This window comes from Anarrhichthys ocellatus, unplaced genomic scaffold (assembly GCF_004355925.1).
Source record: "Anarrhichthys ocellatus isolate YVR2014 unplaced genomic scaffold, GSC_Weel_1.0 scaffold60, whole genome shotgun sequence".
Lineage (NCBI taxonomy): Eukaryota > Metazoa > Chordata > Actinopteri > Perciformes > Anarhichadidae > Anarrhichthys > Anarrhichthys ocellatus.
This window is the reverse complement of record NW_022280090.1, coordinates 1108794-1136062: the sequence shown is the minus strand read 5'-3', so window position 1 is coordinate 1136062 and position 27269 is coordinate 1108794. Positions and strand designations below refer to the sequence as shown.

Here is a 27269-nt window from a genome sequence, read left to right as displayed (position 1 = left end):
AAGGCACAGATCTGGCCAAGGTTACAAAAGAATTTCTGCAGCACTCAAGGTTCCTAAGAGCACAGTGGCCTCCATAATCCTTAAATGGAAGAAGTTTGGGACAACCAGAACTCTTCCTAGACCTGGCCGTCCAGCCAAACTGAGCAATCGTGGAAGAAGAGCCTTGGTGAGAGAGGTAAAGAAGAACCCAAAGATCACTGTGGCTGAGCTCCAGAGATGCAGTAGGGAGATGGGAGAAAGTTCCACAAAGTCAACTATCACTGCAGCCCTCCACCAGTCGGGGCTTTATGGCAGAGTGGCCGGACGGAAGCCTCTCCTCAGTGCAAGACATATGAAAGCCCGCATAGAGTTTGCCAAAAAACACATGAAGGACTCCCAGACTATGAGAAATAAGATTCTCTGGTCTGATGAGTCTGATGAGATTGAACTTTTTGGTTATTCTAAGCGGTATGTGTGGAGAAAACCAGGCACTGCTCATCACCTGCCCAATACAATCCCAACAGTGAAACATGGTGGTGGCAGCATCATGCTATGGGGGTGTTTTTCAGCTGCAGGGACAGGACGACTGGTTGCAATTGAAGGGAAGATGAATGCGGCCAAGTACAGAGATATCCTGGAAGAAAACCTCTTCCAGAGTGCTCTGGACCTCAGACTGGGCCGAAGGTTCACCTTCCAACAAGACAATGACCCTAAGCACACAGCTAAAATAACAAAGGAGTGGCTTCGGAACAACTCTGTGACCATTCTTGACTGGCCCAGCCAGAGCCCTGACCTAAACCCAATTGAGCATCTCTGGAGATACCTGAAAATGGCTGTCCACCAACGTTCACCATCCAACCTGACGGAACTGGAGAGGATCTGCAAGGAAGAATGGCAGAGGATCCCCAAATCCAGGTGTGAAAAACTTGTTGCATCATTCCCAAGAAGACTCATGGCTGTACTAGCTCAAAAGGGTGCTTCTACTCAATACTGAGCAAAGGGTCTGAATACTTATGACCATGTGATATTTCAGTTTTTCTTTTTTAATAAATTTGCAAAAATTTCTACATTTCTGTTTTTTTCTGTCAAGATGGGGTGCTGAGTGTACATTAATGAGAAATAAAATTAACTTTTTTGATTTTAGCAAATGGCTGCAATGAAACAGAGTGAAAAATTTAAAGGGGTCTGAATACTTTCCGTACCCACTGTATATACAGTATATGTATATATATATCTGGATATGATTTCAGCACGTTACGATTCCATTGAAAGACGTTAAATTACAATATTGAATTATTCCAGTGTAATTACTATAGCAGAGGTCCACAAGCTGGCATGCTATAGTAGCGCAATAACATCCTTTATCAAATGTTTCAAAGAAAAGTTGTGGTGTCATTTCATGCGCTTTCTGACATCTGAGGAACAAAATATCTGGAGGCAAAAACCACAGTGCTGCATGTTTGTGTCAGCAGCAGGAAGTAGAAAAAAGGAGTTGTTTTCCTCAGAGAAACTCTACAGTGTGAGCAGTGATGAGGCTTCCACATGTTGCAAAATGGACATGGACATGATGAAATGGGATTTGGTCTCTCCTCATCAGAACTGCTTATTATTTCATCAGGATGTTTTGATTGAATGCCTTTGTCGACATTATTTCCAGTCCATGGCGCCCTTTTTGTTTTAACTTGTATCACACTAAAGGCAGCCACTTACACACCAGTTGTTTTTTTTGTCAGATTCATTTCTATTTTTACTGTAAACTGTACTTTCAAACAGATTGCAAATATCATATTATTTCATGTCATATTATAACCAATCACTTTGTGCGGAACGATTGAGAAGGCAAACTCTATTACTCATTTCAACCTTGATAAAGGCAGAGCATACAAGATCCACTCCTTCTGTTTTTTATAAGCCCTATTCATATGATATTCACATGCAAGTATTTAGCATTTTTTGTGTCGTCAAGAGTTGGCCAGCTCCCGACCCTGCATTGCTCTCATATGGTGGTCACAGCTGATAATGCCTTCCACACCGACAGTGTCGCCGCTGTAGCGTAGTGCCCACCCTCCGGTTCCCCCTCAGGTCAACACCGTTAGCTCTGTCAGCACTGTTGCCGTCGTTATCACCGTTAGCTTCCAGTCGCCGGCTCAGCCGTCGCCATGTTGAGCGCCGTGTGGAGGCGCTAGATATGCCCCAGTGTTTCCCCTACCATTGCTTTGGGGGGCAGGCCCGCCTCATTGTGTGTTCAGTTCTCAATACTTTTGCAGCTTCCAAGCGATTGTCTGTGGTTTGTTTAGTTTCCCTCCTGCGGCCCTTGTGTTATGATTTGCACTTCCAGATATCTGGTTTGTTCTAAGGTTTCATGTTCGCTTTCAGCTGTAAAGGAATCGCGTTACACCTCCGCTGTAGACTATACAGTGAAGGTAAAAATGCAGAAAGGCTTGAAAATAAAGACTTGTCTGATGTGGATCAACGTACACAACAAAAGGATCACATTGGGCTTCATTTTTTGTGTGTGCAGTAAATTCAATTTGACTGCCACTGGAATCATGTCCATACATTTACAGATGCCAAAACAGTTTGTTGAAGGAAGCCAATGGAGAACTTTATACTTTTTCTTCCTGTCTGTTTTTACTAATGTATCTGTGTATCTTTCCTGAACGTGTGCTTTAACCCTCCCTGTCCTTCTTCTGGTGTAGGTGGCTCAGGTCCCCGTGGAGGCCTGTGAGCAGTACGGCACATGTGCTGAGTGTCTGAGCTCTGGTGACCCCCACTGCGGCTGGTGTGTCCTGTTCAACATGTGAGTCTTGTCCCCTCCTTCTACTCCCATGATGCTCGCTTACACACATCACAGCCGAGCGATTAAAACCACAACATTAATGCTTACCAAACAGCTTTTAGAAAGCTATAAGGGTAAGCACGTGGTCATGTGATTTGTGCAGTTTAATATAACAGAGATATTGTCCTCCCTTGGAGTTCACCGTTACCAACAGCTGGCGGGACAAGGGTGTTCCCTCCTAAAGTAGAGATATTCAGCACAGCAGAAACTGCAGATGTTATTGTCCGTCAGGCCGGGGGGTGGGGGGGGGGGGGGGGCGGGGGGGGCGACTGGTGTTAATGGGCTGGCGGAGGGAGGGATTAGTCAGTCGCTGCGGGTGCACAAACTGCACGTCTACATACCCGGGGAACATTTTGGACCTTATGGAGCAAGCTTATCGCTTCCATCTTAATTATCTGACCCCAGGTTAACTTGCATAATACCTCGATATGGAGAAAAGGGGATTCAGGCGATTAAAACGCTGTGTTTCCCAAACAGCGGCAGAGTTGGTTCGCTGACCTCAGCCGGGGATTAACCCCCGTCTCATCATATGACGACTGCATTTCAGCGAGCAATATCTTGATGATGATCAGCATTATTTAAATTGCAGCTCTCAGTGTTATCAAATTGTGAAGTGAGAGGAAAAAATCATGTTTTGTCTTAATCCAAATTGGCTCATTAAACAGTAGTTTTTCCTTCCCCCCCCCCGGAGTGCTGACTTTGTCTGCAAGTCCCATTATGCTGTTTATTTGAATTAATGCCTTACACTTATCAGTGAATAGATAGGCTGCTGTTCCCTCAAGTAACCCAAAGTGAATCATGATCCCTCACGTTGCAGAATGAGGCTACTTTATTTTTCTGTCCAATAAATCCTGATTGGGGTCTTTTTACAGCCTCTGAAGGACTCTCAAAGAGTTTCATGTAGACCTCTTTCAGGATCTCACTTTCCCACCCTTAGAACGGTGCACCAGAGCACCCATCTGACAGAGTGTGTTGGGGGCTGAACAGGCGCACAGCCTGACGGGAAAAGGGAACAAATGGCTCCATCAGACAAAACGCTGCGAATAAAGGAGGCAAAATAAAAGGCAATGAAAGACAGTCTGAGATGAAAGGTGTCCCTTTTTTTTCGGAGGCACTTCAGTTGATGAGCGGTCAGAAGGTGACCGTCTATACTCCTGTGGCTCCGGTCCGCCTGAAGGAGCTGAGCCGGCAACAGCTGTCACCGCGTTTCCATTCCGCCTTTTTATCGTGTTGTAATTACAGCCGAGGCCTCGGCGCTCTTTGAGCTCTCAGGAGGCGCCACCCCCTCAGCAGCATCTGAGAGTGTATTAAGTAGTATCTCCCCTCGCTGTGCGCATTACACTGTTAAAAGAAAGAGATGATGGTGTTCAGCCAAAAGACTCTGAGTTTTCCATTACGATTTAACTCTACGGCTGAGAGATTCTTGTTCTTTTTAATGCCTGTTACTATCTGAGCCTGCAGAGACCTAACTCCGACAATGCCTCTTTCAAAGAAATCAGTATCAATACAACCACATTAAAAAACTATCTCAACAACAAATCCCCGTTTCTAAAACTGGACAAATTATTCAAAGTTTTAGAAATCCTTTCCATCCTTTGCGATAACTTTAAATGTAGCCTATACTTCTCTCTTACACGGTTATTCTAAGGTCGCACTATGGTGCCAACCCTTTCACTTCTTACTTTTAATTGCCTGTTGGGATTTAGGGAGCTGAAGCTTATTCAACTGTTGCACTCGGTGTAATGTGCTCTGCGGAAAAGTATATTAAAAATATATAGGGAACGATCTGACCAAGCATCTGATCTGACTAACAGCTGTGTGGAGGAAATGATCAATCATCAAAAACAATCGAGACATGGACATCACTATAGTGTGGTCAAGTGCATGCTAACAAGCTGATGTTTAAAGCTACTAAGAGGAACCTTCATTTTGTTTCGAATCCCTTTGGAAAAACCTCTCATTTTACCCAAGCCGGGGTCTGACAGTCTGCTCCGTGCAGTCCTGGTTCTCGCGTGCCTCTCTTCCCTCCTGTCAGGCAACGGTGGTGTCAATGTTTCGGCTACGGTCAGGAACTGGTGGAGTAGCGAGTCGAAGCTCTGCTCCTGGGCTGGAGGAGGAGATGCTGCTGCCGGGTGAGGAGCTCTCCTCTTCCCACCCGGGCTTCGAATGCGAGCCAAAGGCCGCAGCGAAGCCGGATCTGGGTCTGTCCACCGTCGGTTGGTCGCTGAAAGAGTTTGTGGTGAACATGTGCGATGTTGTCTGATTTTGTGCGGAATCCGACTCATTGCACCGATGACAAGCATTAAGAACTATATAGAAATAGACAATCTTCTCTCTGATTGTCTCGTTTACTTATGTAGGTCAAATCGCGGCATTGGACGAACTGTAATTTTGACTCAATGATGGTGCTGGATGAAAAGCCACCAAAATGATTCAAGAACCCAATTTCATGACGATCCGTCCAATAGTTGCTGAGACATTTCGCTCACAACTAAAAACGTGACACTTTCATGGCAATACATCCAGTAGTTGTCTACATAGTGGATGACTGCCGGACTAATTCAAAACAAATCGGAGCGTTTGCCATTATTCGTCTCTAAACTGGCTGCACTGTTTTATGAATATTTAATAATGAGGGCCTTTTGCTCCACAGGTGCTCGAGGAGGGATCGGTGTCTGAGGGCGGATGAGGCCTTCCGTTTCGCCACCGACATTGACCGCTGTGTGAAGGTCATCGCTCACCCGGACAGCATTGCTGTATCAGCACATAGTGTCCCTGTGAGTCCACTTATCATTCCACCAATCACCGCTCTGTCACTCCACTCACAAAGTTTATGAGCAATCACTGAGAGTAGCCTTGTACAGCAGCCACATGTACAGTAAGTATAAGCCTGGTAGAGAAGATTAGATTTGTGAGAGGCGAAGAGAGAGAGAGAGAGAGAGAGAGAGAGAGAGGGAGAGAGAGAGAGAGAGAGAGAGAGAGAAGGGTGGTTCTCCCTGTAGACATCCGATCTATTTATTGTGGTTTAAATACATGAACTGTGGGATGAGAGACAAATGCTGAGGGGGGATGACGCGAGAGTTGTTTACGATGTCATCTGCCAAAAGGTTGATTGCGTTACCTAAAAGCTTAATTCAACTGTTTATTGGACAGTAGCCGAGAGCACAGAGGAGTGGAGTACAGTTAGTGCTGAGGATTATCTTAAGGGAATAGTTCGACATTTTGGGAAGTACACTTATTTGCTTTCTTGCCGAGAATTAGATGATTAATACCACTCTCGTATCGGTGCGTTAAATATCCTGCTGGAGCCAACAGCCAATTAGATTAGCTTAGCTTTGCACTTAGCTTTGCACAGTATAACAGGGGAAGCAGCTACCCTGACTACCAGCACCTCTTAAACTCACTGATCAACATCTTAGGTCTCATTTGTTCAGTCCGTACAGAAACAGATGTGTAAAAACAATGGGTTATGGTTTCACAAAGGGGGTTGTATGCCGGGCTATTTGTTGGCCAGGAGCAGTAACTTCCGTCAATGTAGTCGTTTTTACAGGTCGGCCTTCGTACAGATGTATAAACCAAGATTTAACGTGTTAATTAGTGGGTTTGAGAAGTGCAGATGTTATCATCTTTAGACAGAGCCAAAGGAAACAAAATGCTGTTTGGCCCGGGCTGTGTCCAAAATCAAGTTTGCCATTTTGTCGTGCTTTCTGAAAATATTGTGAGAATTGTAGTACATAGTGGACTCAACCTTTGTGCTATTAGTCCACTTAAACCTCTGGGCTACCTCCTGCCCTAGTTGCCGGCCTATCATTCCTACTAGCCACCCTAATATAGCAGGCTAAAACCGGCCCAATCAACCTGGCCTGTCACAAGTTTCGGCCCATTAACATCTTCGTCCTCTGCTTTTCTTTTAAGCTTCTGCTGGAGGTGAATAATGTTCCAGACCTTTCTGCTGGAATCACCTGTTCATTTGGCCGGCAGGCCCAGGTGGACGGTCACGTCAACGGGAACAGGGTCATGTGTCTGTCGCCGGCCGGGAAGGAGGTCCCTCAAATACCAGAAGGACAAGGTGAGCTCAGACACCTCTCGTGTCAAAACAAACCAACGAAAAACTGATTGATGGTGATGCCAATGTCAGGTGAAGAACTTCTAATATCAATATTCCAGACACACACCCAAAAAAACCCACCAGCTTTCCTTTCAGATGGACCACCTTGCATTTTTTGTTTATCCAAGGAGCTCCGTAAGTACCAAGGAGCCGTAGGATTTACTCAGAGCATATACAGTAATCCTTCGATTGAAGTTTATGACTGAAGGTTTTCCTCACGACAACAGCAATATGCCCCGGCAGAGATGCAGACACCAGGTGGCTCTTTACAGAAGTGCGATAAAAGTATTAACATTTCTTTTTTCATTTTGACCTCGTCTTTTCGATCATTGTTTTCGTTCTTTCACCTTTCCTTTTTGTTTCTCTCTCTCTCTCTCTCTCTCTCTCTCTCTCTCTCTCTCTCTCTCTATTGCATCATTTTAATTCCCTCTCTCCATCCTTTCACTCATTATGTTCTCTCTCTTTCTCTCTCTCTCAGACTGGGCTGGCGTAGAGCTTCGTCTGAACTCAAAGGAGACAGGTCAGATGGTCGCCAGCACAGAGGTGAAGTTCTACAACTGCAGCACCCATCAGACGTGAGTCCAGCTGCCCATCCCCACCCCTGTCTTTAATTTGTTCAATAGACGGAGGAGCACTACTTGATTTAGGGCAACGATGTACTGATGCTCACAACTCTACTTAAGATTGGGCTGTTAGAGAACCTCAGTGTTCCATTTATCTGTCAGGTTTCATTCAAATCAACATGATGCATTTGCCTTGGCCCGTTTGCTTCGGCTTTGCAATACCGTATACATTTTCACATCTGGAAACTGCATAGCAGACCCACGGTGTTCATAGCTGAGCTGCTCTACTGGTGCAACGGAGTGTGCTTCGCTGTAGGCCAGCAGTCCCAGAGGAGCCCTGAATAGATAAGCAGCAGACTCACACATCCCCTTTCTGACTTGACTTTGTCCTGAGCGTCCCAGCCAGACGACTGTTTGTGTTGAGACATTTTAGATTTGATAGCCTCGCTCTGGTGCTTTGAGGGTGGATAAAATAATGTAAATTAACGAGGAATTTATTTAAATACTCATCTGTTTTGTCTTGCCAATATAAATTTCTCGACAGGGCAGGGGAGCTGCTTTGACTTTGAGCCATTATGCTAATGTCAGCTGTATTGCTGAATAGCAATTGCAAGCACTGCTACAAAAGGTGGATCTTATTAGGATGAATGCCAATTAGCAGCATTTGTCGGCTTTAAAAGGTGTCTGCAAATCAGAAACTTTACGAGCTTTCACAGCTTAACAAACCTCCAGAAAGGCCAAACGTTGAATTAGTTACTCCAATAGACCTTCACCATGATTCTTATTATTTTTTTTTACATTTTTGTCCACATACTTGGACAGGGAAAGTAATAATTCCTTTAGTTTTTGAGGTGTTACAGAGATTTGAACTGACAGCCTCTTATGCACACTTCACTAACCTTCGACGGCGCCGTGAGTTATACTCAACCACGAGCGCACAAAAGCTGGATACAGGGATGTACAATGAGTTCACTCTAGGAGGGAATATTTGATTGATGTCAGGTTTTGCCATGCCTTGTGACTTGAGAAAGAAGGCAGCTTTAACTAATTTTCTCAGAGATATACGTTGGTGTTTGATGTTTGTATTTGTTTCTGTAGTCCCTCGATTGATTCATAGCCGAACCTTGGAAATTAGCCCACAGTGGATACACATGCCACCTATTCAAAATGCTCTTTGACTGCGACATGAATGCCCTAATATAACCGCATTAAGCCATTAGAGAGAAACAGTCGGAGGCTCATCACATCCCCACCACACCGATACAGCCTCCATTAGCTGCAGCGTGACCCTGTGAACTCCTGTGATTAATATTTCAAGCCAAACACACTCTTCACCCAGCAACTCTTCTTCCACATCCCCCCACTACCGCCGCCAGCTCAGCGTCACATCAACCTCCATAATTAATTATCCAGTGTTTGCAGCTCCCTGCCAGTCCAGTTCTATTAATACCCAACCCCTCAAAATTTCTTTCTCACACACACCCACACATTTTTATGTCCATACTGGCCCTGGGCAGCTAATTAATATCAAAATGTAATGCCGCTGCACTACATTTATTGGCATTCGTATAGCTTGCTATGAGCCGCAGTATTGGAGTGCTGCTAGTGGTTTGATAGTTTCTTCATGGTTTCATCTTATTGCATGACCAATTTTGGGAGAACATGATTTTGATAGAGCACTGATCTGTTTTCCACACACCTCTATTATACACAGCGAAGCCTGCGTGGCCCCCCACAGGAAGACTCGTCTCTGTTCTCGTAACTTCCTCACCTCTCTAAGTCCTCCACCCAAAGTTGTGTCACCATCAGCTCCCCGTTTGCTGAATGAAATGTGATGAAATCCAGTCTGACAGGGTTCAGCACAACTTTAATCCACAACTGACCGCTGGCTGCCGTTTAGCAAATCCAAGCCAAAGATGTGGCGCAATTCCACCCATCAGATATCCAGTTGTCACTTTTCATTCTAGATTTTGTGTACAAGCCAGAGTTGGACGAATGAAATGTACTGTTTTTCATTGCAGTCAAAAACCAGAAATATAAAGCAAGCGTGTGTAAAAAATGAATAATGAAATTATAAAGCTCAGGGCAAGGACGCTGCAGGTCCTCTACATCTTTTTGTCCAACACTTTTTTACTTTAAATTGCTTAAGAGTGCTTTAAGTGACAGGGACTCTCCTGCCAAGACTTCATACCTCAGGTCATTTATTGTCATCCCTGACAAAAAGACCACAATTCATTGCTGGTTGCATAGAAAATAGGGACATCTGATCTTTCAGTGAAACACACTGACACGATAAATTGAGCTGAAAGCTGTAATCCTTCATCAGTCTCCTCTTTTCAATCATCTTCACACAGGAGAGGAAGATGTGGGTAATGAGTAAGGAAAAAAAGGAATAAAGCTTTTTACATATTATGTAAATACAGAGCCACTCAATTAAAATTGTGCATGTCAAGTAGTAACGCATTCATTTGTCCCTGCAGGTGTCTGTCCTGTGTAAACAGCACTTTTCGCTGCCACTGGTGTAAATACCGCAACCTGTGCACCCACGACCCCAGCAGCTGTTCTTTCCAGGAGGGCAGAGTCAACGCCTCAGAGGTGCTGTGCATTACCGTTAACATAAAGAGAGCTACAGTTAGCTGATTAACCTGAAGCCTTTAAGAGCACCATTTATCTGTTCCTGTGTGACACTTTTACCTTAAAGGCACAGTCCGTGATTTAAATGTAAGACTATTAAGAGTCTACAGACATGTTGGCAGCTGGTTTTAAAGGCACAATGTTTCTTTGAGCTAAATGCTAACATGCTCAAAACACCAACCACAATTTGAAATTTTGACCAGATGATGGTGCTAGAAAAGTCAGGGCATCACCAAAGTTACTATGGCTTTTCCTGACAGGAATGTCTGTACCACGTGTCATGTCAATCAAAATCAAATGGAAAAAACAACCTCATGGTGGCGCAAGAGGAAAAGTCCGGGGCTCGCCAAAGTCCTTGAATATCTCGGCAACAGCCCATCCAGTAGATTTTTTAATATTTTACTGGATAAGTGGAAAATTTCAGCAAAGTCATTAGTATTCATCCTCTGGGTACTGACGGAAAAATAGCATCATTATTACTATGGATTAAAAAATATGTAATAAATACTACTTACATAGTTTACCGTAGTGGAAAGTGTAACATGTAGCATATGAATGCAAATTATATTCGGATTAGCGATTTGTTTGCCCCAATAATACCTGCAGTCCTTCATGTTTATATTATACATTCATATATATTGACACAGATTACATGCATTGACAGATAGAAGACAGAAGATACATACTAAAAATAGATAACTAGATAGTGTAGAAGGATAACTCAATTAATCTCCGAAGGGATTATTATTATGCATGGGTAATATAAAGGCCGGACAACATGAAAGAGTGTGTGCTCTCTTTCCGTGAATAATACAATTATGTGTGTTTGTACACTGTTTTCACAGGACTGCCCTCAGCTCCTTCACTCTGGGGAAATCCTCCTGCCGGCCGGTGAGGTCCGACCCATCACGCTGAGGGCCCGAAACCTCCCGCAGCCGCAGTCGGGCCAGCGGGGCTACGAGTGCGTGGTGCACGTGCAGGGTGTCATCCACCGTGTCACGGCGCTGCGCTTCAACAGCACCAGCGTGCAGTGCCAGAACAGCTCGGTATGACCTCAAACACTCCCAGTGGGAGTCTCACAGCTGTCAAATGAGGCAGACAGCTTGGATGCTGTGTAGGCAAGGTGCATAGGGTACATCAGTGCATGACGCCTGAGCATATGAGGAGAAAGCAGAGGAGAGGGAAAGCGAGAGTGATGGCAAAAGGTGCGAGGCATTCGAGGGAAAGGAGACCGACAAGGGAAGGAAAGGTTAGAAAAAAAAAATGTGTATGGTGTAAAGTGAAAAAGATGGAAACCCTGAATTCAACACGACCTTGTCTCGTGAGCTGCATATTGTCGGACTAACGGCTCGGCGTTCGCCAAGCGAAAAGGGGATGTTCCCGACAGAAAGTCACAGGTCTGGGATGAATACAGGAGATGTTTGTTGCACAATGCAAATCGGAGGCTAAATTCCAATGCAAAGCATACCTTGCCGCTCTGTGACAGTGAATGAAAAGGCCATTTTCCGCAGATGTGGATGATTGGCCGCCCCAGCCAGGGTTTGCGTCCCTACATGTCAAAGAGGAGAGGAGCAGACAACCATGGCAGAAATGACAGATGGTTAAGAACCTCATCTCTCTTCTGCCCTTCCATTCGCTCATTTTCCTCCATTCTGACTTTGTTTCTGTCTCATTCTATCCTCTGTCGTGCTTTGACTTTCTCTCTCTCTCTCTCTCTCTCTGGATCCACTTACCGCACACTCCCTCACTCTCTGTCTCTGCTTTTCAGTACTTGTACGAGGGTGTGAAGATCAGTGACCTGGCAGTGGACCTTTCCATCGTATGGAACGGCAATTTCATCATCGACAATCCCGAGAAGATTAAAGGTGCCTCTGCCATCCATCACTGCCAGGCCAGAGAAGTGTAAAGCACTCAATCCACGGGGGGATAGATGGGTCATAGAGACCACTATAAGGCTCCCAAAGGGCCTTGAGAGAAAGTTCACAATAGCAGGGAGTCTTATCAAAAAACACCCAATCACTTGTGTGCCCGGAGGGGTGAAGGGTGAATCTTCATATTTGCTCAGTTTCGCTCTCGTAGCTGCTCTTGGTTGTCCTCTCCATCATCATACGAGTTTTCATTGTGGGTTGTGCATTAAAAGCATCCCTGTTGCCAAGGATATACACAGTGATGGCCATGAATTTCAACAGGCCTTTTTGTTACGCAGGCAAGTTACTTTATATGGGCATGAATACAGACTACTTACAGGAGAGAGGATGTAGGCGACAGACTTCAAAGAAAGGTTTATTGGATTACCTCGCCATCTTTTTTCCTTAATACTTGGAAGAAGGAATTTAAACAATACGAATTTAGGTGAATTCTCAAGTTGACTCCTCGGTTGTAGGCGGTTATTCATTTTTTTATGGAATTGACTGTAAATACCTGCTGTTTAAGAATGTGTGAATCAGTTTGTCTAAATCGAATTGTCACGACTCCCTGCTGGCGCTTTTACAGCATATTCTATGGCTGACATTTGATTTATAAGCTATTATACCGGCGATGTTCTTCAAAAACCTCAATATTGACACGCCGAAATGACTTGTTATTTAACTGACCAGAGATCCTCTGCGGTGTCCCACAGTGCACCTCTACAAGTGCAGCGCCCAGCGGGACAGCTGTGGCATGTGTCTGCGGGCGGAGAGGAAGTTCCAGTGTGGATGGTGCAGCGGTGAGGGCCGATGCACCATGAGGCAGCACTGTCCTCCCATCTCACCCTATGCGAGCCGTTGGCTGGACCGTTCCGCCAAGAATGTCAAGTGCACCAACCCACGCATCACTGAGGTCAGTTGTTTGTTTGTTTGCCCGGTCAGTCAATCCCGTCAAGCCGCTAGGCTTATTGTGCAATTTAATTGTGAGATGCGAGTTCCTTTAGCCAAGTAATTAACTAGAATGAGTAGTTTCTGGTGGTTGAGAGTGTTATACGCATTTGTCATTCTTCTGCTTTGGGGCGGCCGTGGCTCAGTGGGTAGAGCGGATCGTCCTTCAAACACAAGGTTGGTGGTTCGATCTGTGATCCTACTGTCTGCTTGCTGGAGTGTCCCTGAGCGAATGAGCCCCAAGTTGCTCTGTGGGTGCTTTACAGCAGCCCACCGCTCCTAATGCTTATGGTTTGAATGAAGAAGTCAAATTTCATGTTTGTACCCGTATGCATATGACAATTCAAAAAAATATTTCACACTATGAGCGACAAAGGGAACAAAAGGACCAAAATTGGCGTTCTACTTTGTCGGTGAGTCGCTGTTGAAGTGTTGCTCGGGCGATCATTGACGTAGTTATGTCCTTAAATAGCAATGGGAACAGGCTAACTGCGTTTTTTAGAACAGAAACGTATGATTGGTGTGTTCACACTATGGGCGACACAGCAACAGGCTACAAGTCATTTTCTATTTAAGCCGCTGACATGAAGCTACAAACTGACGCCTGACTGGTCTCAGCTTTCTTTCAGCTCTCCGATGACTCGGTGACGCGTCATGCCAATTAAAACAACAGAGCTGCAATACGATATGTCAGAAACTCCAAGGAATACAAATTGTACGTCTTGAACTTGGCAAATCAGTTGAAAGCAATCGTGACATTGTGGTCATTTGTTCAGAAACTTTTAAGTTAAAGATGCAAGGAAGGCAAAGTCTTCTTTTGGGAGTTTTGTTAGCAATAAAAAAAAAAGCTAAACTCATTGACTGAGGTGCGAGGCGTGTCTGATGGAGAAACAAAGATGAAGTCGTTTTTTACAGTAGCTGGATCTACTCTATCACTACTTTTATTTGTGTCAGTTTTGTGCTTCTCCAGAAATATGGGAGTAAACTCTCTACAGGTACACATACCATAGTTTTGGTTCCTATGCATATATATTGTCCGCATAACGACTTTTCCCGTGGAGATAATTAATAGCTTTTACTTTCGGAAAGCACCATTTGAGTTCTGCTGTTTACTTACTGAGAGAGTTTGGGGGTTAAAAGACCACTGCCCATAAATGTCCAGTCACAAGCCTGTTTCTTCAACCATCATCCGAGTATTCATACCTCTAAGTATCCGGAAACAATAGGCCGAGACATCTTGTTGGATATTCTTGTGAAAATATCAACAACAAACACTTTTATGCGTGGCCACCTTCCAATTTCCCATCCAAGTGCCTGTTTACCTGAGACTATCTCGCATTTTATCCCACGCCGGCTGAATACCTTAAGTGCTTGACAGCTTAACGAATTCAGTCTGTTTAGAGAGCGGTGATGGATCTTTTATGTCACAAACTCCTGTTCATTCTCCAGAATGAGGCACAGTGGGTCAGACACGGAGATGCAGGGCTCCTGCACTTCAAAGAGGCGCGACCCTTTGAAGTCCCCGTCACATTATTAGTGTTCCTGAAGGAGCTGCAGCTGAGTGCTGCTCGGGAGTGGAGGGAGTGTCGCTCCTGTTCTGCTCTGCAGGTCCAAAGGTTTCCCGCTGGGACACTGTCAATAGGTTTCTCAGGGTTTTGTTATTCACTGCATTATTCAGTAAAGTTTGTTTTGAATTATGGTGGATTTCAAAGCTTTAAAAAAAAAAAAAAGAAACTTCCTGTCAGTATGGGACTTAAGGTAAATCTACTTAATGTTTACATAGAGATTACACAGTGGGAAGTGTGTCTGTGGAGATGCTCAGTCATTCAGGTCATGTAGTACTTTAGGTTCTTCAACGAATCTGAAGAATTGAGAATCTTAAAAGAAGCCCCAGCTGCATTTGAAATAGCACTTCTAGGTTGCGTTGGTTGCTGTGAAGGTTTTAGGCGTCCTTGAACCAATACACATTTTGAGGGTCGGTATTTTTGTATTAAAGTCGCCAACAATTGATATTTCTGCCCAAGACTTATACAGAACTGGAAAGTCAACATAATTATATTCCTCTTGGGATGGGAAAACCGTTGAATCCATGTGACTCTTAACCGACACTGTAACCAATTACATTTAATTATTATTTTGGAATGAAACTCTCTTTAAGGCACATTATTCTCCAATATGAAATTCTTGAATATAAATATATATACATATGTGTATCTGAGGTGTTATTTGAAAAGTGAAGCCAATGCAGAAGTGCCTTAATCTTGCATTCTTTCTAATGACCGTCAGGGGGCGACTCCTCTGGTTGTATAGAAGTCTATGAGAAACCTTGTGATTGACAGGTTGCTACCACGGCGTTGTCCGCGTTTTTGTCGACAGTGGGTTTTCAATTCATGAAAGTTAATTGTAACATTTGTATCATCGCTTAAAAATGTCTTATTCAGCATTCGGTTGTACTTAGCTCCACCTTCTCCTGTCACTTCTGGTTGCAAAAAAACAAGATGGCGACGGCCAGAAACCGAGATGGCGACTGGCAAAATGCAGAACTCAAGGCTTCAAAACAGCACTCCACAAACCAATGACGTCACGTCTACTTCTTAAATACAGTCTATGCTCCTTCCTACGTAGGTGAGTCCAGTGGCGGGACCTCTGGAGGGGGGCACACTGGTCACCATCCAGGGCCTGAACCTGGGTCTGTCCTTCTCTGAGCTGGAGGGCAACGTGGAGGTGGCGGGTGTGCAGTGCATCCCACAGGAGGAAGGATACATCACTGCAGAACAGTAAGAGAGACTCCTCCCCTCCCCTGCCCAGACACGCATGGATTCATACTGTACCGTACATAGACATACAGTGCAGATGCAAACACACACACACACACACACACACAAAATAAACACAATCTCTTTCTCTCTCTCACACAATTTTTTTCCCCTCAGTCACTAGCAGAATCTGTGAATAAGCTGGAGCCCAGTGATGCCTCATCAGGTTGTAGGATTGTGTGTGTGTGGGGGGGCTTTGCATTGCTCTGGTGCAGTCAGAGCCAAAGGAAGAGACGGTCTTTGTGTCACTGTCGTTATGAGGCTGTCGGCACAGCTGTAATTGAAATGCACTGCATGTCGCTGACTGGAGGGACAATATGTTAGCCATGTGTTTCTCTCACAGCCATGTAATGCGATTGGGCTCAGGCTGCAGGGACTTTATTTATATCCTTGTAAAAAAAGAAAGAAGAAAAAAAAAATAGAGAGAAAAAGAAAAGAACGTGCCAGCAGAAAATTGGAAAACTCCCGTGATTTATGAATAGAAGGGATGGGCGAGGACGATTCATAGGTCTTATTGTAGCGGGGCTGTTCACACGGCACACACGGCGCTTTAAAACATGGCATTACAACTGTTACCACCATTAATTTCAGCATGGGGTCAGTTGCTATAATGACTTATTCACGGCACACTTCATCTTATTGACCTGACAGGCAATACTGATTTATCGAAGAAACCCCTATGTTGTCATGGCAACCGGAGGTAATGGTGGGTGGCAATTGTGCTGAAGACGGGGAGGGGTGCAGTTTATCATTTGAGTTATATTGCTGTTATAGGCTTCCCATTAGGAAGAAAGACGACCCTCTGTATTGACCCACAACTTCTATGAAAGTCTGCCTCAATCACACCGGCCAGCAGAGGCCACCTTCCCCCTGTGCAATACGTAACAGATGTGATACAGTGGGTGATTCTGCCGTGTGTGTGTGTGTGTGTTTGCCTGGCTTTTGTTATTACTTGCATGTAGCGGTGCAATGGATCATAAAACTCACGGTTGCGATCGTGTCACGGATCAGAGTCACGAATCGGATCAGCACAAAAGAAAAAAAAGGAGCAAGTATAACTTTTTGAGATCCCTGATCACGTTTTTTTTTTGCCACTGACACTAATTGATGATCGTTGATGATCCATAATGGCAGATACAGATCCCTTTGTTGTTTCATTATAGCAGCTGGTCTACAAGGCTCCATCCACCCCAAAAAACAGTTCAACTGCTGTGAAGTCAGTTTAGACCATCCAAAATTCTACGTTATACTTTTGCTTTGTTATAATCATCTATAGTTGTTTTGTTTCTCTTCATAAAAACACAATTTAAATGATTAGGAAATAACATTGGATAATAATGCAATAATTTATGGATTAAAACAAATCTTGTCATTAGTAGTTTTAATGATGTATTGTAAGCTGCTTAGAGTTAGTGTACAGAGGTCATAGTTCATCTCTAATAACTATTCATGTTGTTGTGGAAACATCTCCTTCAAACAACTGGATTTATTCAAGTTTCTCACCAACACTACATTTTACGAGTAAGATTGTATTTCACACTGTGATGGTTAATCTTAAACTGTAATTAATCTGTGGTTCACATGCGTGCTGAACCGTGAGGGGGAATCCGTACGGATCGACAGTGGTCCGCTACACCACTACTTTGTATGCACCATGATCTGTTGCATGACTGTTTGTTTTTTTCCCGACCAACATTTGTGTCTTTGTGTCTTTTGTCTGGATAGGATTGTGTGCGAGATGGCTGCAGCTCCTAAAAGAAGTGCTCCAGGTCCCGTTAAGCTGTGTGTTGGCGAATGCAGACCAGAACTACGAGCGCAGTCCTCCCAGCTCTACTCCTTTGTGGTGATTCTGGCACTCAAACACATTCACTTTGTCCATTTGTTCTGAAGCTATGAATTAGGATGAACATGTGATGAACATGGGTCATTCTTCATTACCATTTATTCTCCAAAGAAGCTCATTTGTCGACCTTTTTTGTTTTTAAAGAGTTTTGATGTTAACTTTTGAGTTCCACAGAGGTTAATTAGCCGAGGCCGGTGGACGATTAATAAGAAGCACTGTAATCTGTGTTTGATCTATGTTGAGTGTGAATCATTAATGAATTTTGGTTCTCCTCAGACCCCTTCGATGCTGGCACTGACCCCAGGCAGAGGGCCTGAATCTGGGGGCACCAAGGTCACCATTGTCGGGGAGAACCTGGGCGCTGGCAGCACTGTTAACGTGTACTTTGGCAATCAGACCTGTGAGCTGTACAGGTGGGTGATGAGAACACGACTTCCCGATGTTACGTTACACCTTACATTCCTTTAGACTTCAGATTCACAGAAGTGAGACTTCCTCCACACAATATCAAAGACTAAGCCTTCTCTAATCTCCATGAAACACAGCGAGAGACCACTCTATTTAAAGAAGCACACTTTGGATACAATTAAATGTTCGTGCGTTGCATGAAAAGTCTTAATGATTTGTGAGGAGGTGATGAAACCCACAGCAGTGGCTTTTGTTCTCTGTGTATTTATAGCGATCTATTTAAAAGTTCAAAATGCCTCACATGGTAGGAGTCAGGAGGGTGAGTCGAGGAAGCCATTAGCTAGAGCACCTTCTAATTACAGTGTTCCATCCCTAATGTGTCTGTAATGAGGAAGAGACGGGACAGACTATAATGGATCGTCTCCTCTAGTGGTAATGTGCAGGGCTCATAACTGCGTGAAGTCAGGGATCTGCCACCGCAATAGCGAGGGGGCAGAGTCACAGTCAGAAAGGCGTGAGTAAATCGCTCTTCCCGTGTCCCCACCAGGCGCACCGTGTCCGAGATCGTGTGCTTCTCTGCGCCGTCCGTGACGAGAGCCGGACCGGTGCAGGTCAGTTTGAGCGTCGACCGGGCCAAAGTTCCCGGGAGTCTGGCCTTTGAGTACATAGAAGACCCCACAGTCCAGCGTATTGAACCCCTGTGGAGCATCACCAGGTAACGCACACACACACAGATAACAGACGCATGTGTACACTGCATGGTACTTCGGGAGGATGGAGGTTTATTCTCTGGAGCTTCCTGTGTGGAGTTTGCAACTCCTCCCAGTGTTTTTTATTGTGATCGTGTTACCTCACACAGTCCACAGGCGCGCAAACTTTACGGCGTGTGGATAACTTTGTCAGCTCTCACATGCTCATGGGTTGCAAGTACGGTGTTACTTTTGATTAGAGAAAGGTTCGACAAGTAATGCGAGAGGAAGTGATCTCGTTTGGCTAAATTGCAGCTTGCATGTTGCATATTTGATGAGCGCAGCCCCTTGGTGAGACTGTAAGTGGGTGTGAGCGTGAGCTTGAGCTGCTCTTCACATTGCATGATGAATACTAGCGAATGCACATTGCATCCACATTGCAATTGTTTGCTGTCTTTTTTTTTACTGTATTTCTAATTGTTACGGTCGTGCTGTCATCAAATCCCAGCCCATCCAGTGTGCACAAGTTGCAAATCTATCTCTAGGAAGTATAACGAAGGGTGACGCACATAAGAGGAAAGTAAATGTTAGCTGATCAACGCAAAGCCAAGGACACTATCTGTCAATCTTCAATCTTTCAACTAGAAATCAAATGTTATAAATAAAACCATCCTGCCTTCATGTGGTGGCCTGCCCAGTTCAGATTATAGCAGCGCCAGGCAATCTGTGAGTTTACAGAGAGAGTGATGCAAAGAACTGAGGCGTTGTGCTTGTCAGTTCTATCACGGCTGTTGGTTGGCAAGGTTGACTAATCTAAACAAACGACAATCTTTGTTTAAAAAACAGCACTTTTAGTTATGCCACATTTCACTAAAATATTAATGCGAGTGAGTGTGAGGCTGACACTATTAGAGTGAGTGAATTCTCTGTCGCTGCTAAAAAAAAAAGGTGCGTCACCTGTATTCCAACTAAATAAATGACGGCACTTAATTAATTTGGTTGCGGGTGGGATTACCCAGCGCTACGTCCCTGCAGATTAGACTTCAGAAAGCCACCCTGGCCCTCAGCCTAGTGACAGGAGGAGCTTTGTGGAGCTGCAACCAAGAGCCCTCGTCATGAATATGCTGTCCCACTATGTGGCCCTACAAGCTTAGGTACCCTTTGAAGTGTGAGAAGAGAAGGATTGGCACTCCGTCAGGCTGACAAGGCTGGCCAGTTCTTCTTTTACGCCATTTTTTCATCACTTCTCTCTTGTATTTCTCCCCCCCCCCCCACCCCGCCTCTTTTGTCTCTGCTTCTCTACTTTCCAGCTTTTCCATACTTTGGGTTTCTGAGCTCACGCTGCAGCACAGGTTACACAGAGATGAGAGAGCGTTGTTTATTTTAATCACATCTAGAGCAGATATGTAAACAAGCAGCACCCGCATTCATGCCATGCCAGCCCCACAGTCATGGATGAATATAAAATAGCAGCCAGCTGGTTTGCCGTTTGATCTGGCTCTCCTGCCCAATAACAAAGAGCGAGCTGCCGCGCCAGCTATACCTCCTCAAACCTGCATTAATGCAGTTGCTCTGGAAAAAAACGTGGGGTTTGCAAAGATTGCTCTCTTCGCAGTGGTCACACCAATTAAATCATTGAGAATCGCAGCTCGCATTCACATGCGGGCTACCTGGAGCTGAGGTGGAGCGCTTGTATATGTGCATGTGTATGTGCATGTGTTTTTGACCAATAGTTCTCGGTACTAATGGAAAAACGTTCTCCTTCCCTGCAAAACAGCGGACACACCACACTGACGGTGACCGGGACCAACCTGGATGTGGTTCAGGAGCCGCGCGTCAGAGTCAAATACGCCGGCCATGAATCCGTCAATGTGAGTGTGACAACTGCTAATACACTGCACTCAACTTTTATTGGCGTTGCTTACTCAAGCTGATGGAAATGTCACACTGAAGTTGTTCTTTATTGACAGTTTGCTACAGTCGTAAACAGGGAGATTCAGGGCCCGGGGTTTTGTTTTTACACGCTGATCCGTGGTGACATCTTTGTAAAGCATTTATACAGCCTTAGTCACAAACCTCTTTAGTTTTACACATCTTAGGGGGACAGGATGTTTAGAGCTGGTTTAGTTTTGAGTATGAAATATTATCTACCTACTGCACTACTAAAGTGTGAGTCAGAGTCGGAAAAACAACTGGTCTCTGGACCAAACAGACTGGAGGATGGAGAGCGAATTGTCCAAAAAGAGCTGGAAATCCTGCGGGCACAATCTAATAGGCCGTAGTTTGGAAAATGTCAGCGTCACTGTGAATGTCAAAATGAAGCCATACATAGACAAAGGGGTTAGACAGAGGTAGCATAAAGAGGAGTTCACTCTAAAATGAGATTTTAAAAAGACTGACACAACTGAGTTTTGGGAGGTGATTTATGGTGCCGATTCTGCTCGTCTGAGCTCCTCAGGCATTTCGTTTCAAAGTGATCGATTGTTCCAGAGTGTCGGGGCCCCGGCGGCATCAGTTCAGTCACCTTTAGCCCTTTATTTTTCAACTCTGGACCAGTCAGGGAATTGCCTGAGGATTTGAGACTGCACACCAGCTGAAGTGGGGTCGAAAGTTCTGGGGCGGAACTTTTGGCTTGACCTCGAAATAGATCCATATATTCTTAAAAATCCATTCTAGTAACCGCTGAAGAGATAACAGAAATGGAACGATGAGCATGTTTGCTTCTAGCAGCGTAAGGTAGACATTTTAAAGACAGAGTTTATTGATGGCGAAATAAAGAAAAGAGACAAGGCGATAATGGCTTTGTCTAGACCAATAAATATGCTTATATATTTAAGTCAGCTTGGGTTAAACTACCCTGGAAAATTGAAAAGATCTAATTTGTTGTCAAAGCTGTGGAAATAAACACTATATCTAAAGATAATAAAGCTCAGGAGGAAGCATGTGAAAGAAAGCCCATGATGAGGCCACTGAAAGTGCTGATGACAATGCTGTGTGTGAGCGGTTTGCCCTGAGCTAATTAAATGGTGCGTTAATGATGCCAGCCCAGAATTTGAGCCAGTCAATTAAAGCTGCATGTTTTACGGTGTCACTGGCAGTACTGAGATCTGAAGGGATTAAAGCTGAACTTTGACCCGCTTCAGCTGCTAAAGGAGGGTCATTGGCAAATGTAATGAGGGCAGTCGCTTTAATCGCACATATCTCGAAAACATCACTGGAGTTGCTTAAAAAATGTTTTGACTCACAAAAGCGGTTAATTGACTTGAAACAAACTTTCTGTGAAACCTTAGATACAAACTGAAGCTTAAAAAACCGGCCTGAGGCTGGGGGAATTCAACGTGTCTGCTTCATTTAGAGGAGGATTTTCAAGAATTGCTGAGGGAAACACAAAGCACATGCCAATTCCAGAGAGTACCAATAACTAACAATGTGATATTAACCTCACCAAGGGAGCGAGTGATTGGCTTTATATGGAATACAGTTTCTGGTAGATAAAAACATTTGACCAAGGACTCTGGGATGCCTTTAGTGTTCAGCACTGTAGATTGCTGCAGGAGTGAGTCCTAAAACCCAGGAATGAGTCAGCGTCTTTGCACTCGGTGCCCTCGTCTTGAAGTTAATGGGTTTTTTAAATGTTTTTTTGGTTTGATGCCTGAAATAAGGTCTCTGGTTGACACAAGCTTTAGTGATTTTATCGTTTTGTTCCATGACATAAAATACTTTAGTAAATACCCCTCATGTGCATTTTGAAGCTTTGAAAATGCCATCGCAGCCTCGTTGTCTTTCGTTTATAGCCTAACGTTAGCTTTTTACTTCTGCCGATTGTCTTCTCGCTTCAAAAATCGTAAAAGTGGGGTTCATTTGTGAAGATCATCTTGCTCAAAAAAAATGTGTAATTATCATAAACCTGTGTCTGCCACAGACTTTATTTTGTCCAATAATCCAAATTGGGGAAAACAAAAAAATCCCATTGGCTTTTTGAGGAGGGAACAAGTGCAACGATAACTTCCAGGGCTGGTATTACAAAATAACATCGTCCCTGCAGCGCTCTATCATCGTGGCAAAGCAGATGTCATACATTTACAGACAGAAGGTCAAAAACACGAGAGCAGACATAGAACATATGGATAGGACGTAAATCTACAGGCAATACTGCAACAGATATTGGAGGTTATATAGGTTAACACCACAGAGGTCGTCAGTATATTTATGTTCATACACAAGTTGATTATGATTAAAAGGCTCCAAAAGATTCACAACATCTGGATGTTAAGAAATGACTGACAACAGTAATTCCACCGCAGATGGGCATGAAACGAGGCATCTGTTCAGATCTATTAAGCAAATGTGCTTTCTAGATTTACAAAGAGTACAATGTATATATTGCCTTATTAAAAAACTATTCACATGAAGTGAAATGAACAATGACTAGAGGGTTTAAAATGTCTTTGCTATCAAAAGACATTTGTCATACTGTGCTACGTCTCACACTCGGTCTGGTCGTGGGTACTGTATGTGCTGTGACCTGTGTGACGTTGACCGTATCGATTCTTCTCCAGGTGTGCAAAGTGCTCAACACCACCACCATCAGCTGCTTCGCCCCGTCTCTGAAGGCCGACTACACCGCCGACCAGGAGACGATCAAACACGCGGACGAGTTCGGCTTCGTCTTCAACAACGTTCAAGCTCTGCTCACTTACAACAACACCATCTTCGTCTACTACCCCAACCCGTACCTGGAGCCCCTCAGTCTATCCGGTGTTCTGGAGCAGAAACCCGGAGCTCCAATCATACTCAAAGTACGTCAGACGATGGGTTCTTTCTCCTTTTTTGATTTCCCTGCAATGGACAGAGAGGAAATTCTGACAGTGACATGTTTTCACATATAGTCCTTTTTAAACAAACCAAACTCAAACAGCAAAAAGTAGACCAACATTAAAGTGACTCAGTCCTTTTTTGTGTTCGCATTGTCAATTGGACTCAGTTCTCTTTCCGGCCCACTTCAGCTCTGATGGGGCCTCAGTCCTATATCTGTTCACACCTTATCTACCGTCATTCTTATCTTCCCCCTTTAATGACCTTTTTAGGGTAGGCACGGGCGCATTCTATATACTCCTCGTCCACTTGTTGTGCTAGCTGTACGAGCGGCCATGATTCCGCCAATTTGTTTATTTTTTGAGTGTCCTGGTGCAATAGCTTTTGATCTGTTGACGGCAAGCCTCAAGGTCTAAAATACAAGGCAAGGGGCAAAGCGAACCACAACGTGCAGAAAATGCTGACTTCCTTTTGGAGGTGTGAAAACACCAAATGACATCTATACCCCGCCCTCACTGCTGTACCTCCAGCCCTGAATACATCTGATCACATAATCTGCAACACATAATATTTCTGAATTCATGAAATGTATTTAAATGCTTTACTACACACGCTGTAAACAAATAAAACAATAGTGGACTGAAAAAAACTGCATTTCCCATGATTTCCCTCCTTTGCGTCCCGTCTCTAGAATGGATCTTTCCCTCTACCTTTCACTTCTACACCACGTACACACCTTTGTCTCTGTTTGCCGTGGAGGAACAGCATAGCAGACTGCTTTGCATCTGCCTCTGTTAGGTGAAATCATTTTGCTGAACTGAAAAACTGTCTGGCGGTCCTCTCCAAGAGGGTTGATTACAGTAATTATACTAATGCCTCGATATCGCATGGTAATAATCAATGCAGATTAAGATGAAATACGCATAATCGGCAAGAAATGATGCTACAAAACAGAAACTTTGTAGAAACAACATAGAAATTCCAATGGGGTATGTACACTACTTTTGGTTACTGTACAGTAGATGCGATTTGAAAACAACATTCTCATCTGATGCCTTAGACCAGACCTTTCGTTTGTTGAGATCCCAATGATGATATATTTTCATGTTCTGATGTTTTGTATATTGCTTCTGTAACTGTGTTGCAGGGACGTAACCTTGTGCCGTCCGCAGCCGGTGGAGCCCGGCTGAATTACACGGTGCTGATCGGAGAGACGCCCTGTTCTCTCACCGTGTCCGACACTCAGCTACTCTGTGAGCCCCCAAACCTCACCGGGCAGCACAAAGTCCTGGTCAGTCTAAAAGTGTTTTCTGTCCATCTGACTGTGTGTCTGCATGGATCCGGGTCACTGGTGTGTAGGTCAGTGCTTGTTTGTGCATCACTGTGCGTTTGTGGGTCACCGGCAGTCTTTCAGTTACTCGCTGGCTTTCTGTCATTGTCTGTCACTCATGGTCTGGTGGGTTCCCAATTACAGCACATTGCGCTCCAGAATTATTGACAGGCACGCTTGCAAACAATGAGGCAAAGAGCTGTGAAAAAGAAAGCTGGTGTGCCTGGAACTTTTAAAAAACGGTTTTCTTCAAAGGCGATTGTTCAGGAAAATGGTCCATATCTCTATTGTATTTGCCAATTTAATACTTCAGCAACAATGTTTTGAATCCAGGACAGCCTTTCTATTCATGATTTGCTTTGTTTTTGGAGCATTTTCAGGACAATGAAATATTGGGCCTGTAATATTATTATTATTATTATTATTATTGTTATTATTATTATTCAGGTCCAAGTAGGAGGACTCCACATCTCCCCAGGAGACGTTCACATCCGGTCCGACAGCCTGCTCACCCTTCCTGCTATCTTCAGCATCACAGCTGGAGGAGGGCTGCTCCTCATCATTGTCGTCATAGTCCTGCTGGCCTACAGACGGAAGTCACATGAGAACGACCTCACTCTGAAGCGCCTGCAGATGCAGATGGACAACCTGGAGTCCAGAGTGGCTCTCGAGTGCAAGGAAGGTGAGGGAGGCTGATCTGAGACATTGAAAGTCACGCTGCCCAAATGAACGTGAAATTTGTGGTTGCAATATAGCGCTGTCTGTTAAGGGCCGATGTTTTGACTGATTGATCTGAATGAAGGTTTATTATCTTATATACATGTTTATTGGCTTGGAAATGATTGAAAGGTCATTATTTAGATGCCTTAACAAAAACACACAAGCCCAAAATGAAATATATTCAGAAAGATACATTACTACAGTGTTTGTAGATCTAAAAATGTCCTCAAAATACTGCTTTTAAATTTTGTGACACTCTTTATATTAACTGCAATGCTTCCCAAACACATCAACTATTTGTCTTGATTTTAGTGTTCCACAACAGTTGAGAAAGGAAAAATACTTTTTTTGGTTTACTAAAAGTTGACGCTGCAAAACATGTAACACACACTTTTGCGTCACATGCAGCCTTTGCAGAGCTACAGACGGACATCAACGAGTTAACGAGCGATCTGGACCGAGCTGGCATCCCCTACCTGGACTATCGCACTTACGCCATGAGGGTTCTCTTCCCCGGCATCGATGATCACCCTGTGCTCAGAGAGCTGGAGGTAAGATGCCTCTGAAGCAGGGCTGCAGTACCTCAGTACAGTTTCTGCCATTTCTCCCGACACCTTGACCTTAAGGCTCTAGTATACTCCAAACTAGATTGATTTTGGCTCGTTGGCAAGAGCTGTCAAACTGCTGTCGAAACAGAGCAGAGTGAGCAAATGTCAGTCTCCTCACTGTGGTTTGAGGTCTGTTTGTTTAATGGTGTCCACACCAGCTGGAAGAGCGTGTAGGCAGATCTTATTAGGAGTTCTATTTTGAGGCAAACTTTTCTTGGTCTCGGACTCCTAGCGTTTTGCATTCAAAACTAATTATTGATCTACATCTGATGTTACAAGGATTGTTTTCGTCATCAGAAACTCCAGGATAGCACAAAGTGATTCACTATGTAATACAAAGAAATCAAGAAATTCCCTAAGCATTATTCTCACATTGGCTTCTTTGTACCGGTCTTGGGTAGCATTACTTTTCTTCTGATTGTGGTCCTTATTTTCATCTCGTCTTTTCTCAAATTCAAAAGAACCGGGTTTTAAAAATGTTCTTCGACAGCCGAGATTGTTCTTATAATCGTCTCGCCCTCAAGCGTTTAATTATAAAGCACTCTACAACTCATTTTGAAGAAACTCTGATGATAAACCATTTGCCTTTTCATTATTTGTAGAACAAATTCTCAGGTACTTCAGGTCATAATTAGGCCGGTTTTGTTATAGTTGGTGTAATCAAGCTCTTATTATGGTCACAATGATTTCAAAAGGTCTCTCTTCTAAAGAGCCTCTCTGATTGCAGTTTAAACATTCTGACTTTTTCATCAAAATAACAGGCCCTTCACTTGTTGAAAAAAATCATAGCATAGTTTCTTATAGTATTCTTTTTCTTGATGAACTTCTTGATGAATTTAGAAGATATGAATCAAAAGTGGAGACGGATGTGCCACACCAGTGGTTGTTTTTCTTGCCTTGAGATCATTTATGAGAATATCTGTGTACAGCTCACTCTGTCTTCATGTTCCTCCATCTATGTCATGACTTTTCTCATCCTTGAGTGGGCATTATCTAATGAGCATGTGCGTCTTTTTGTGTGTGTGTGTGTGTGTGTGTGTGTGTGTGTGTGTGTGTGTGTGT

The 27269-nt window shown here is 44.0% G+C and overlaps 1 protein-coding gene across 1 annotated transcript in view; it reads left to right on the top strand.

The window, feature by feature from the left end:
• The window catches only part of LOC116396806 (plexin-A2-like), a 78003-nt gene that overhangs the window by 36185 nt on the left and 14549 nt on the right, over nucleotides 1-27269 (top strand). The window contains exons 5-21 of the mRNA XM_031871654.1: nucleotides 2679-2779; nucleotides 5472-5595; nucleotides 6734-6887; nucleotides 7405-7501; nucleotides 9970-10084; nucleotides 10969-11169; nucleotides 11892-11988; nucleotides 12744-12943; nucleotides 15604-15755; nucleotides 17520-17637; nucleotides 17914-18050; nucleotides 18593-18760; nucleotides 20512-20605; nucleotides 23294-23533; nucleotides 24697-24840; nucleotides 25327-25561; nucleotides 26008-26150. Of these exons, the coding sequence (XP_031727514.1) occupies nucleotides 2679-2779; nucleotides 5472-5595; nucleotides 6734-6887; nucleotides 7405-7501; nucleotides 9970-10084; nucleotides 10969-11169; nucleotides 11892-11988; nucleotides 12744-12943; nucleotides 15604-15755; nucleotides 17520-17637; nucleotides 17914-18050; nucleotides 18593-18760; nucleotides 20512-20605; nucleotides 23294-23533; nucleotides 24697-24840; nucleotides 25327-25561; nucleotides 26008-26150 (2520 nt within the window). The remainder of the gene's footprint in view (nucleotides 1-2678; nucleotides 2780-5471; nucleotides 5596-6733; nucleotides 6888-7404; nucleotides 7502-9969; nucleotides 10085-10968; nucleotides 11170-11891; nucleotides 11989-12743; nucleotides 12944-15603; nucleotides 15756-17519; nucleotides 17638-17913; nucleotides 18051-18592; nucleotides 18761-20511; nucleotides 20606-23293; nucleotides 23534-24696; nucleotides 24841-25326; nucleotides 25562-26007; nucleotides 26151-27269) is intronic.